Source organism: Acipenser ruthenus, chromosome 2 (assembly GCF_902713425.1).
Source record: "Acipenser ruthenus chromosome 2, fAciRut3.2 maternal haplotype, whole genome shotgun sequence".
NCBI lineage: Eukaryota > Metazoa > Chordata > Actinopteri > Acipenseriformes > Acipenseridae > Acipenser > Acipenser ruthenus.
Genome location: NC_081190.1, coordinates 84340752 through 84354466, shown reverse-complemented (window position 1 = coordinate 84354466; position 13715 = coordinate 84340752). Strand labels below are relative to the sequence as shown.

General features: G+C 35.5%; 1 protein-coding gene across 1 annotated transcript in view; it reads left to right on the top strand.

The window, feature by feature from the left end:
* The window catches only part of LOC117409669 (protein transport protein Sec24D-like), a 50805-nt gene extending 38950 nt beyond the window's left edge, over window positions 1-11855 (top strand). Inside the window, exons 14-23 of the mRNA XM_034015984.3 lie at window positions 559-675; window positions 1022-1192; window positions 3262-3358; window positions 3969-4114; window positions 4407-4545; window positions 4978-5096; window positions 8434-8613; window positions 9000-9191; window positions 9484-9573; window positions 10132-11855. Coding sequence (XP_033871875.2) covers window positions 559-675; window positions 1022-1192; window positions 3262-3358; window positions 3969-4114; window positions 4407-4545; window positions 4978-5096; window positions 8434-8613; window positions 9000-9191; window positions 9484-9573; window positions 10132-10272 — 1392 coding nt within the window. The 3' untranslated portion in view covers window positions 10273-11855. The remainder of the gene's footprint in view (window positions 1-558; window positions 676-1021; window positions 1193-3261; window positions 3359-3968; window positions 4115-4406; window positions 4546-4977; window positions 5097-8433; window positions 8614-8999; window positions 9192-9483; window positions 9574-10131) is intronic.
* Window positions 11856-13715: the final 1860 nt, after the last annotated feature.

Genomic DNA, 13715 nt, shown 5'->3' with positions numbered 1-13715 from the left:
CTGTAATGCATATTAACGGGAAACATATTTGATCCATCATAAATACAAGTATGTTATTCTTCCATAGTTACTTCCTTTATTTGGTGTGTCTCATATACTCTGCACCTGTTGGGCACAACGTTTAAGGTGTTTTGAAAAATGTTGGTAGCATACCCCACCAGGGATATAAATGTCATGGCTGACATTGATGCACATAATGTAAAATAGCATGGCAAAACAAATATTCTTGCATAGTTAAAACTAGAAAAGTGATTCCTAAGATGTGGTAACAAATCTACACACAACTGGGCTAACTTAAAGAGAATGTGAATAAAAGGTCATTCGAAAAATATTTTCCTACCGTTGGGGAAGCTTTTCTTGAAACTTAGCAAATCTTTGAGTTGTCAGAAGCTACGTAGTGGCAGCTGAGAATTAACATGCTATACTAGTATAAAAAACTTTATTTTAAAATAAAACTGTATGGTTTGTAAGAATTCAAAGTACCCCAATTTGAATTCTGATAACAATGAAGAAGAAAAAGTAGTATATATTTACAGTTGATCTTTTCATCTGCAATAGGCTGCAGAGTGCAGTGGCAAACTCTTCATCTTCCAGTCATCCATTCCCACAGCTGAAGCACCTGGGAAACTGAAGAATAGGGATGACAGAAAGCTGGTGAACACAGAGAAAGAGAAGGTACTAGAAAAGTAGAACTTTGCTTCTGATCCAATGAGTTTGTGACGGGTGTAGTTTAATCCATGAGCTGTGTGCTATAGAAATGTAAAACAATGACTTTAACTATTTGTGTAGCCTATTATCACTTTATATTCCAAGGTGTTATGGTATTTGTTTCTTAGTAAAATTTACTTCAGCAAAGGAAAACCGTATCTATTGTGAAACAGCTTAAAGACCTTTATAACAGTTCACAGAGTGAAAATAAATCTTTTAAATTAAATTAGGATCATTGTTATTAAAACCTCTACTATAAATGCATTTGAAGAAAAAATGTACATGTTCTTTAAAATGTTTTATTTCCCTGAAGACCCTGTTCCAACCCCAGAAGGGTGTTTATGAGAGTCTGACCAAGGAGTGTGTGGCAAACAGCTGCTGTGTGGACCTGTTCCTTTTCCCTAACCAGTTTGTGGATGTGGCCACACTGGGTGACATCCCAATGCATACAGGAGGAGCCCTTTACAAATACAGCAACTTCCAGGTAGAGAAAGCTAGTAATCCAACCACTTACCAAAATGACATTTTTTGGTTGCACAAAAAAAATGTTTACATAAGATACCTGTTTACACTAGTAGTACAAATGTAATACTTAATACTGGTAAAGAGAGCATACTAAACAACCATGGATTACATGTAGATTACAATATGTAATTTAATCATTTCAGTTAATCAATACTGTGGGAGTAGTTTATTTGTAGGACGTTAGCCCCAGCCCGTATTTACAATGTGTTCACTTTGTGAACAGTCAAACACACAAAACTAACAAAAGAAATTGTGTTTATAACACAAAAGAAAGAAAAGGGTGAGTGTCCCTTTAATGCCGGGGTGGTCTTCCAACCGGCAGGCTAACAAGGAGTCCAATTGAGCACAGCACAGCATCCAAGGGTTTGTTGAGACAGGTTTTAATCCTTGTAATGCAACAATAACAAGGTAACAACAGAGTGCTATGTACTCCAGCTGACTGCTCTCGCCTTCCCTCTGTTACCTGCACATTCCCCTTATGTGCCGAGCTCCACCCCTAGAATCAGTGACACACCTATCACTAGTTGGCAGGTGTAGCAGATAATGGCTCTATGAGGTGAAGCTAAGAGCACACAAGTTCAGCTCCACCAATATGGCCACCACAAGCCAACCATAGACTGATGGTCCGTTCCATCTTGGTGTGGTCGCAGTTAGTGAGCACAGCGCGACCACCAGGTCAGGAGGCCGGACTTCACCAGCAGGTAATTATTGTTAATTTATTAATTAGTCATTTAGCAGACACTTTTATCAAAAGTGGCTTACAGAAACTAGGGGGTGAACTATTTATCCTCAACTATGTATCCTTAACAAAGGAGGCTGTGTGGTTGTGATAATGTGCCCTGTCCTTGTGTGCGTTTGTGTTGTATGTTGCGTGTGGCGTGTTAAATGTTGGTGTATTGTAGTTGGTACACGGGATATAAATGGGTGTGTGCAGCACGAGGATTTAAATTGTATAATTATATTTAGGCACGGGATTGCACTATCACTTCACGTGCATTTAAAGTATGTAATAATATGTGTGCATGTGGTTGCACGTAATGAATTCATGTGCTGGGATTCAAGTGAATAATTAATTAGTAATTGAATCCCAGCACAACAGTATATATAGAGACCCGTAGCACTCACTCGGAGTTTGGGTGTTCGGTGAGTGGAGAACGGGAGAGAGAGAGAAGGAGAAAGTAAAATAAAATAAAGTAAATTAAATTGATAGTTGTTTTCACTCACCGTGTTTGTTCGCTTGTCTGTTTACTGTTTAGTACGTTTTTGTTCGTCTATTTATTTTGGCCTCAAGTGCTGTGTCCTGTGTTTTTGTGTTCTCTTATTTTATTTATTAAATGCTGAGCAGAACCAAGTGCTCAGCTTCACCAACCTCACTGTCTCTGTCTGTTGTGTGTTACTTCCTGTTTCTGGTCTGACGCCACCCACTCCGGCCGTCTTTGTGACAGTGGTCCAGTGGGTAAAGAAAAGGTCCTTGTAACCAGGAGGTCCCCGGTTCAAATCCCACCTCAGCCACTGACTCATTGTGTGACCCTAAGCAAGTCACTTAACCTCCTTGTGCTCCGTCTTTCAGGTGAGACGCAGTTGTAAGTGACAATGCAGCTGATGCATAGTTCACACACCCTAGTCTGTGTAAGTTGCCTTGGATAAAGGCGTCTGCTAAATAAACAAATAATAATAACAACTGCTGCTGCAGTCACTTACAATAGGACCTCGGTTTTACGTCTCATCCGAAGGACGGAGCACAAGGAGGTTAAGTGACTTGCTCAGGGTCACACACAGTGAAATAGTGGCTGAGCCAGGAGTTGAACCAGCCACCTCCTGGTATTAAGCCCTTTTATTTAAACAGTGGACCACCAGGCCTCCCTACCTTACCCTGTCACAAATACATTAATTAATGAAGTGATTTACTGATTGCATTATTTGTAATGTAATATGTGAAAACTACATCTAAGGGCAATATAATTTATGTTACAGTGTACTGCCATCTTGTGGAGTGTATATATATATATATCTTTTTTATTCACACAGATTCAGTCTGATGGGGACCATTTTTTGAGTGACCTAAGAAAAGATGTTGAGAAAAAGATAGGATTTGATGCAATCATGCGGATCCGGACAAGCACAGGTACTGATCCTGCTATAGATCTGTGCACTGTTTTCTCACGCTGGTGTGAAGATAATGCCATATGTATGAATCAAATATGTATTATTAATTGTGATAATGCATGAATAATGGTATTCTCACTTATGGTACAGACATATAGCGTAACTGTATATCCAGGTTGTATAGATTGAATTGAGCGTATGTTGTATTTTGGTGGTTTCTCTTAGCAAGATCAACCATAAAGTATGTTCATTATTAAGATTTGTTTTCCGATTTATATTAGGTTTTGCTTCCTTCTGCGTTGTATTCTAATAGAATATTTACCATGTTGTTTAATTTATATGTACATAGAGAGAAAAAATGGTAGTTGTCTATGTTAACAATTACTTTCAAATACAAAGAACATACATCTGAAACAGCTTTATAATTATACTCGTTTATATAGCTGCAGTATTTGTGTCTTATATTAAATGATAAATATGAATAATAATAAATAGTAAATAATAATCTCAAATTTGGCTTAATGTGCTTTAAAAGTATTGATGCTGAAACAAAATAAAACATTTGAGTCACCATTTATAATAAGTTTAGAGTTTTATTTAACATTTTTTATGCATATTTGTCATTTTAGGATTCAGAGCAACTGACTTTTTTGGTGCCATATATATGAACAACACCACAGACGTTGAGATGGCAGCAGTGGACTGTGATAAAGCAGTAACTGTGGAGTTCAAACATGATGACAAGCTGAACGAGGATACTGGAGCCTTAATGCAGGTTATTTTGTTATTACAGTACAGTATATAGTTACATCTGCATCAACATTTACAATAAAACACCTTGCTCCTCATCAGTAAAATAAGTTTTACTCATCACATGTGTAACTACCATTGTTAAGTAACTGTTGGCATTTAAGAGTTGTTTCTTCTCTTACTTAGACAGTCTAATGTTATTGTTATGGAAGTGGATCTCTTCTGGGTTAGAAATGCTTGTGAATTAGTTTTCAGTTTCAGTTTAGCGTCAGCTATATGGGCCACACATTTGGTACAAGCTATACCCTTTTTCGCAGTGTGCTTTGCTGTACACAACTGTTGGTGGCCAAAGACGACTGCGTATCCACAACCTGGGTCTGAACTGCAGCTCCCAGCTTGCTGACCTATATAAGAGCTGTGAGACAGATGCTCTTATCAATTTCTTTGCCAAAACAGGTAACCCAATATTTATGAACATAAGTTGCGGTAGTATATATATATAACAATATAGAGCCATAAGTTGCCATGCTAGATTGAATGTTTTTTTTTTCTATAGATTTCTGTATATTTGTTCTATGTATTTTCTTATTATTGGTTCACTTAATGTATCCATTTATATAGGTGTGTTTGTACAAAATCTTTTCATATTTGCAGAGCAAAAAGTCTTTTTAGATCCTAGTTCCAGGTTTTCATATATTCTGAACCCTTTAATTTCTGCAGCCTAAGGACTGTTCAAGAAATTGGCATACATTTTAGTGATGAAGTTATGTAATTAGTTAGCAGATATTTACATTTGTAAAGAAATGGACGTTGCAAATGAATGAGGGGTTATGGCATTGTTTGACTGCCCTGTAAATAACTTGCTGTTTCTGAATTTCTTCACTGAAGCCTACAGAGCCATGTTGAACCAGCCTCTGAAGACAGTGAGAGAGATCCTGGTTAATCAGACTGCACACATGCTAGCGTGTTATAGGAAGCACTGTGCCAGCCCCTCCTCAGCCAGCCAGGTATGAGCTACCAAATGTACCACAAGCTCTTGTAAAGTGTATTATTCTAACAGCATTATTTAAAAAATAGCAAAATGCTGAATGGCATGACTATAACAAGAATGTTAAACACTGTTAATATTAATAATAAAAAAATAGGATTACTGTCCCACAAGAATGTACACTTGTATTTATAATATGATTTTTTGGTGTCTATTTACAGGATTTTGTCTAATTTTATCCTTGTATACATTGTAGATGGCCTTATGAATCTATAGTCACTGCCTGTCATGGCTTTCTGATTTCTGATACCCAATGGCTTCACTGGTGCAAAGTACCAATCACCTTCCCGATATATTCCCATGCCAGTGCTGTTAAACACTGGAACCTGACAGAATGTCGTTTGTAGATATTTTGCACTAGTACGACATAGTACCATATTACATTGAACTTGTGAGTTAGCTTGTTGCCATAGCAACATTTTTATATGTGTCTGTTATTTAGCCTGGTATTATAATGATTGTAACATAATCAGTTTCTAGCTGTGGAATTTCAACCCCATTATAGCGTGTTGGTTTATCTTGTGAGACTTACATAAGCAATGTAAACTCATTTCCAGCTCTTTTTTTAGAACATTTGTAGGGTTTTTTTTTTTTTTTTTTAATCTTTTGCAGCCTTATAAGGCCAAAGGCTTGGTGTGATATTATGGAGCTAGAGCTGAGACCATTCATTTCCATATTCAGTATGGCAGCATGAGCCTTTGAACTAACAAGTATAATGAACAAAGTCCAAGTTAAAATAAATGCCTGCTGACTTTAGCTGAAGCTATCAGACAGAGTTAACTGATGCATACCTTTCTTGCTAGGTCATGCGTTGGGATAAAATACTGTTATAGTAGAAGCTGAGGTAGAAATGTTTCATTGTGGCTTCTTAAAGGTTAGTTTTATAAGTTAGTTTATATGAAGTTAGATCATGTAATAGGGGGTGTGGGTATCTGTTGACAGAAGATGAGAGAGACAGTAGTTGCCGTTGCAACACTCAGATGTGAGGGTGTGTCAACGGCTCCTTTTTATAGCAAGATGATCCAACGGCTCCTTTTTATAGCAAGATGATCTGCTGAGACATGCCCACTGGCAGATAAGGGATCCGCAGCCAGCGAATTTCTAACTGCCGTTCCCTGTAAACACACACAGCCGGCTGCACGTCTCTGCAGAGCACCTGTCTTCCTTTTAAGTTTTCAAATTGTATTTACAAAAAATAAATAAATAAATAAATAAACAAACAAACAAAACACACTAGTTACCATTTTCTTTTATCAGTTTTCATAAAATTGAGTTATTAAAATCTAATTAATATATTTAGTACAAAATATTCAGAGCTACCATGTGTCAATAGTCATGTCTATATATTGTGATATGGTTCAGTCTGTAAACATGTTTCCACTAAAGCTAAGTACCTAATTAAATAGAAGACTGACCAAGTTCTCCACCAGTTCTTCTGAATTCTTGGTTGATCGCATGCATTTTTTCTTCTTCAGTACTTCAGTATTCAAATATCCAGATACTCCTAAGACAACACTACAAATGAAAAGTTGCTGCAGCTTCCTGGTGCCTAATCACTTTATGTGATGGATTATTTATTTTTTTTTTTAAATGTAGATGGCATATCTCACTTTGTATCAAGATAATAACAATCTAATGTAATACACCCACCCCTCGTTATATCGCCCCTTGCTATACTGCGGATTCGGATATATCGCGGTCCTGGAGTTGGCTCCCCATTTTTACTGTCTAACTACGGATGCCTTAGCTGCAATATACATATAGGCACTTAGAAGTACTGTTCGTTTTATTTCGTACTGCACATCTCAAACAACAATATACAAAACAATTAAAAACAAAGCATTAATATCATACTGTTATCATATACACACGTACTGCACAATAACACAAAGCAAATTAAATATCTACTTACTGAAGCGGTTTTTATTTTAGCCAACGAGGTGTTTACATGTGGCAGCAACGCACCAACAAAAGCCACAAGGCAGTGATGTCAGCTCCCTAACAACAAGCCTCCGCTGTACGAATTAAAATTGTGTGCTGCTTTTTATACGAAAAATGAGAAAAAGTAGGTTGCGTAGAGGATTTATACTGGACCCTGGCGCACCCGATACATCGAGGGAGTGGCTGTACAGTATTTGTAATTACATTAACCTATTTGTTTTTCTATGGGTCTCTCGCTATGTCGCGGCCCTCGATATATAGAGGATTTATTTTGGACCCCAACACCCGCGATATATCGAGTGGGTGGTGTATACTGCAGCAGGAAGATAATTGATGGTAACACTTACAGAAGAAGACTCAAAATTGAATGGAAATCAACCGTTTTAAATATAATAGATCACATAATATTTCACGGAAATCAGTGTTGGAAAAGCATTCAAATTAAGAGTAGTAGCAAAAAATGGCTGTTATAAAAATGAATGATTTATAAAAATAAATATACTTTGAAAATCATGTTTGTTACTACAGTCAGCACCCGTTTTATCTGTCACTCTCTTTTGATCGTCGTTCGGCACTGTAACAGATTGATTCTATTATAAAATACTACATATAACCTTCACGTGCGTTTTCCAACCCCATCTGTATTTTGTTACACTAGCACTATTGCTTGTTATTAACTCTCACGTAAGTGTCCCAACATGCTCCTGGGTTAAGAACAACCAGGAATCGGCAGTAACTACTGAACTGTAACCTACTGATATGTGTGTTATTTGCTTTACTGTGTAGCTTTTAACTAACTGAACAAAGTTAAAAGTTTCTGTAATGTTGAGGATACTGGTTTTGATAAAAGCGATTGGTAGCCGCAACACTGCTCTTATGTGCACTGGCACTTTATATTGTATGTATAATACAGTATTATTATTATTATTATTATTATTATTATTATTATTATTATTAATAATATGTTTTAAAGTTATGGGTGTGCTGTTTTTTGTTTCAGTGCATTTTTCACTGCTTCTTGAATACAGTACAGCACTGTAAATGTAAACTATAAATGTTGTTTTCCTTTGCTGTAACTTAAATTGTAGTATACACTGTTTGCATGTTATTGTAAATGTAATGCAGTTTAGCAATTACATTTTTATATAAAACATATGTGTTCTTGGTGATTATTTCTAGGAGAATGATGTTAGATATTCATTTTTTCTGGTTCAGTTTCACTCTCATGTATCCCTCAGGACAACTTGTGAAGGAAGGGGTCTGATAACCGAGTGCTGAATGTAACACACCATAAATGTGCTTGGTAATTTACTCTGTTCATTATCCTATTCTAAATTATTCAATTGTTTCTTTAGCTGATTCTTCCAGATGCTATGAAAATCTTTCCAGTCTACATGAACTGCCTGATGAAGAGCTATCCTCTGGTCGGTAATCCAGACATTTCTATAGATGAAAGAGCTTATCAGAGGCAGTTGGTGATATCCATGGATGTTGCTGATTCCCAGGCTTTCTTCTACCCAAGACTTATACCTGTTGTACGTAAACACTTTTATTTAAGGCTAGAATAGCCAACATTTTGTTTAAAGAATAAGGGACAGCTTCCTTTCATCAGTACATGGTTTCTATGTCAACTGACAACATGCACAGGGAAATACTGTAGACCATAGAAGAAATTAGTTTATTCTGAAAAATACACAATATTGCTTTAATAATGTAGGAGAATTATTATAGAAGACTTCAGAAATGTAGGTGCATCTGTAATCCTTGGCACTGTTTGAAAAATGAAGACTGTTACTGAAATAAAATTAAAAAAACTGAAATAACATATCCTTTCATACTCATATTTGTTCCTTGCAAATTGAAATAACGTTCACCCGAGAAGCAGTAAGTGTACTAAGATGTGATGTTATTTTTTTCACAGCACAACATTGATGTGAACAGCGATGTAATGCCCTCTGCTGTCCGATGTTCAGAAGAGCGCCTGTCTGAGGGAGGAATCTTCCTACTCGAGAATGGCAAGCATATGTTCCTGTGGCTGGGGCTGGCCTCCCCTCCAGAGGCCATTCAAAGCATCTTCAATGTACCTTCATTTGCACATATCAACACAGAGGCAGTAAGTGAACAGCACTAAATATGTACAGTCTTAAGCATTACGCAATGTGAATTATCAGTATTAAATAGGATTAGTAATCTCTAATTTCATCCTTTTTTTAATTGCAGGAACTGAATAAACTATGTAAAAATATTATTACTATGTTTTTTTTTTAAAGATAAAGTAGTATAACATAAGAAATGTGTCTGAAGATACATAAATAATATAAAAATGTCCTATGACTTGATTGTAAGCATTCGCTACATATTTGTGTTTATGTGATGTTGTGAAATAAACAAATTTTATTTTGCAGACAACACTTCTAGAGCTGGACAACCCCTACTCGAAAAAGCTCAGGTCAATTATTGACAACATACGCCGCCAGAGGCCTCATTCAATGAAGGTACAACCTCCTCCAAGCCTATGTAATGGTTTTAATCTGTAGAGTTTGAAAGGAGCTGTCATCGCATTTTCAACACCTTGTACCACAGAAACCATTTAAGATAGAGACTATATTTGCAGAGTTACAGAAACACTTCATTTGCCTTCATTTAATAGTGTGCCATATCGTGTTACTCTGACTAATATTGGTTCTGGTTGATAGCAGCCACATGTTTTTTACATATTGCCTTCAAATGTGAAACTGTAAAAATGAACCAATTCAGTACTTATCTCAGATATCATTTGGCATACAAAATTAACATTGAAACTATTTTACAAAGCCCCCTACATTGACACCAACCTACTAAGGCTGCCATGTAATTATCTGGGTCTGTTTATGGGTTTACATGAATGTGTGATTGATTCTGATTCTGGACTCACCCCTATTGAGGGATTGTTTCACAAATGGTGCAAATTACACCCTGGAATAAAATGCTTAATAACTGAGGAGCATTGTCATTAAAAGAGGTAACAGCAAAATTAATATACATATGCTAACTCTGGATCACTCTTTCCACAGCTGATGATTGTAAAGCAAAAAGACAAACCAGAGATGATTTTCAGACAGTTCCTGGTAGAAGACAAAGGCTTGTATGGAGGAGCTTCCTACATGGATTTTCTGTGCTATGTTCACAAAGAGATCAGACAACTACTCACTTAAAGATACTGCCTCAATACATTTCACTCATCTCAGTCTGAAAACTTGTATTGGATTCTGCAAAAAAAAAAAAAACCAAGGCCAGTCTTTTATCCTGCAAAGCAGATTCTTCTTTTAAAGGAATTCATGAGTTATTGGAAAGTTAAACAAAATAACATTTTAGATTATTATTTTTTTGGTCTTGTCAACATCAACAAGTGCTCATAAAATTCATACGTATAAAGCAGATTGCAAACAGGTTTCCAAATCTATCTCAATCTGTACCTTAATTAGTTTAATTAAACAAGTGCTTTATTACCAATGGTGTGTGTGTATTTACTAACAAGAATGTATATGAATTTAAAACATATTTTCAGTCCTTTTGTTAAACATGTCATTCAAAAGTTCTTGTTACAAATTTTACTATCAGACTAGTCAGAAACTAAAATAAGTGAAATGATCTTCAAGGGCCATCAGTTGGGGGAAAAAAAATTATAACCAGAGTGTTCATTCCAGCAAAGTAAATGTATTTTAAAATGTGCCAGTTGGGTTTTATTATTTATTCAAAGTCCTAACAATTCCCAACTTTCATAAGTTTTGTTCATATTCCATTTTTGACAAACATATTTTTTTTGTTTTATTTGGTATTGTTTAAAATGTGTATTAGGTCTGGCTGTGTAGTATTTCTTCTGTGTTGTTATTACCATTATGTAACACTTGTCATTGTGTGTTTTGTATTCTAATCTGTCATATATGTGCAGATCAAACCTTAAGTAACTACATAGTAGAGCTGGGTGAGTTTGATATGTTCGCCAAAGTACTGCCTCTTTGTTTTCCTAATGGATGCCTTATTAAAAAATAAATAAATAAACAAATCTAAATATTTGAGACAACAGTAAAAGTAACAATGAAGCTACACCTTTCCCTTTTGAATACAGTTACCTCATATTAGTATGTCACTTATATGATAATTCACATGTGCATTTCAAATAAGTATTCTGTGGACTTTGTGTCCTACAGCTTACAGCTTATAAGCGTTTTTGGACATTTTTTTTAATACAGAGAAGTACATGTCTGTAAAAGAAATCAAGTAAACATCAATTTTATCTTGCATGTTTAATGCTTTTGATGGAGCCACCTTAATACAGCCATAGTCCAGCAATCTGGCTCAGATTTGTATTTTTATTAAACTGAAATTAATGTAAATGGAATATTATGGATATATGTGCATCTCAGGTACCACTTGTGTATGGCCTAGCATTATACATTTGGAGTGTAAACGCACAGTAAACTCATCCTGTGTAGTTAGGTGCATCATTATCTGATACAGGATGTTGATATTTAAAACAAAACAAAAATACAAAATCACTGTCTTTTGTCATCGGGTCAGTTGATGAAGACTGTTTCCTGTTTATTTTTTTAATCAATGTAAAAATGTAAAGGGTTGGTAGTAGGTAGAAAAGGAGAAAAGAAAAAAAAAGATATATATCCATTGCATAACTGCCTGTAAAAATAAAACATTTTACAACATTTAAATGTAAGTGACCTTTATAACTTTCTTGCTTCAATGACATTCCAGTGTATCAATAAACATTTGTAGAACTGTTCCTTGTTTGTTTTTCATCTAGAACAAGTAATGACCAACACTGTTTGGGTGTGAATGCTCACGTCGGGGGCTAGGCGGCACAGATGGCCTAGGCCATCTTTGGAGGCCTAGGTTCAATATGCCTTTGGTTCGACTGACTTTCTGTAATTTAAAAAATAAAACAAAAAACATTGCATTCTTAAACATCTTTGAAGATACAGTATAAACAATAAGACCACTGTTTTTGGCTGAAAATGATATTTATTTATTTATTTTCCCATAGTTTATGATTTATTGTAAAAATGTTCTACACTCTGGCACCTACAACCATAAAGTATAGCGGTGCATTTTATAATACTTGGGAATTCACCTGAATTGCATTAACTTATTTTTCACATGAAGTATTCACAGGACAGCATGTTGAGTATTTAAATGTGAGCAAGAAAATGATTGTGTTCCCGCTGGGTGTATGTGACAAAGTCAAGCACCACTGCTTTGTATTGTGAAGGTGTCTGTAGAGCTCAAACAAAGCCATTCATAGAATGTAGTACCAATGACATGCAGACATTCCAATGGTGCACAAAGGCTGGGATCCAAGAAGAACATAGGCCACATTATACACAGATCAAAATAAAGTATGTGCTATATAGAATTATATCACATTTCTGAAGTCAAACTGAACAGTACATATCCTTGTGAGATAAAATTTAACCATTCAGTTTTGTTAGTCTCTTACACTGTTAAAATTATCCCCAAACCATACTGGGCCCTTCAGTATTTAAAAGTATAGTAAGTTAGAAAACAAGAAAATAAAAATAAAACAAGCCTACAGATACAGATCCAATAAAAAATTAAATAAAGCCTGCCAACACTACTTAATGTATATTGACCAATGCTATAATCTTCCAAAAATTCTTTATTACCAACTTGACACTTTTTAAATAGAATTGTGATTTTGCTCTCAACAATGTAAGTACTGTTAGATATATTGTTCTGTAAAAAAAATACAAGAAAAAAAAAAAAACACATGTACCTGTATTGTAATTTGATGTCGTTATTTTACCCCTTTTCCGTATAATACATTATGACAATACAATTGCAGGATTACAGATGCTGCTGTTCCTACAAACATGGTGCCACTAGGGGGCAACTTCTCCAACGTTTATAGTAATGTCTTCAATCCTGCTCTTTTAAGTATCTTCATGTAACAGTGACCAAAGTTTTTTTTTTTTTTTTTTTTTTTGTAGGGCGTATTTCATCTTTAAAGGGGTGAAACATATTGTTAAATAAAAGATTATATTAAGAATGGCTGGTTTCATAAATGCCAACTAGCCTAACCGGACGATACTGTCCTATTATATTCAGATTCAAGACTACTGCTTGAGTGATTAACCAGGACTGTAAACATACATCATTTGATGCTGCATTGTTCCTAGCTCACTCTTATCTTTCCAAAACAGAAGAAAAGACATAATAAAACAATCTTACCTTCTTTTATGCATGCCTTTCTCCTAATGGCACAATAAGTGATGGCAGTACAGTATAATGACACCTCTGGAGGTAAGAATGTTGACGTAAGCCTGCCGGTCCTCTTTTTCTGGTTTACATATTGAGTCAGTTATATTGTACTTTGAATAGCTGTTGCCCGATATTATTTTGAATATAGTGCTGTTTTTATACAATGTATATTGTTTGTTTTTTAAACTAACACGTAAATACATCTCAGAAAAGAAAGGAAACGACTTACATAACACAAAAATAGGACAAAAGACAAAGCAAATCCCAATTACAAGCTTCAAACACCCAGCTTCACAGCCTCATGTATCCAGGCTGCCACAATGGCTGGGTAAGCTCTATTAGTTCTGGCAAGACAAAAATGTCT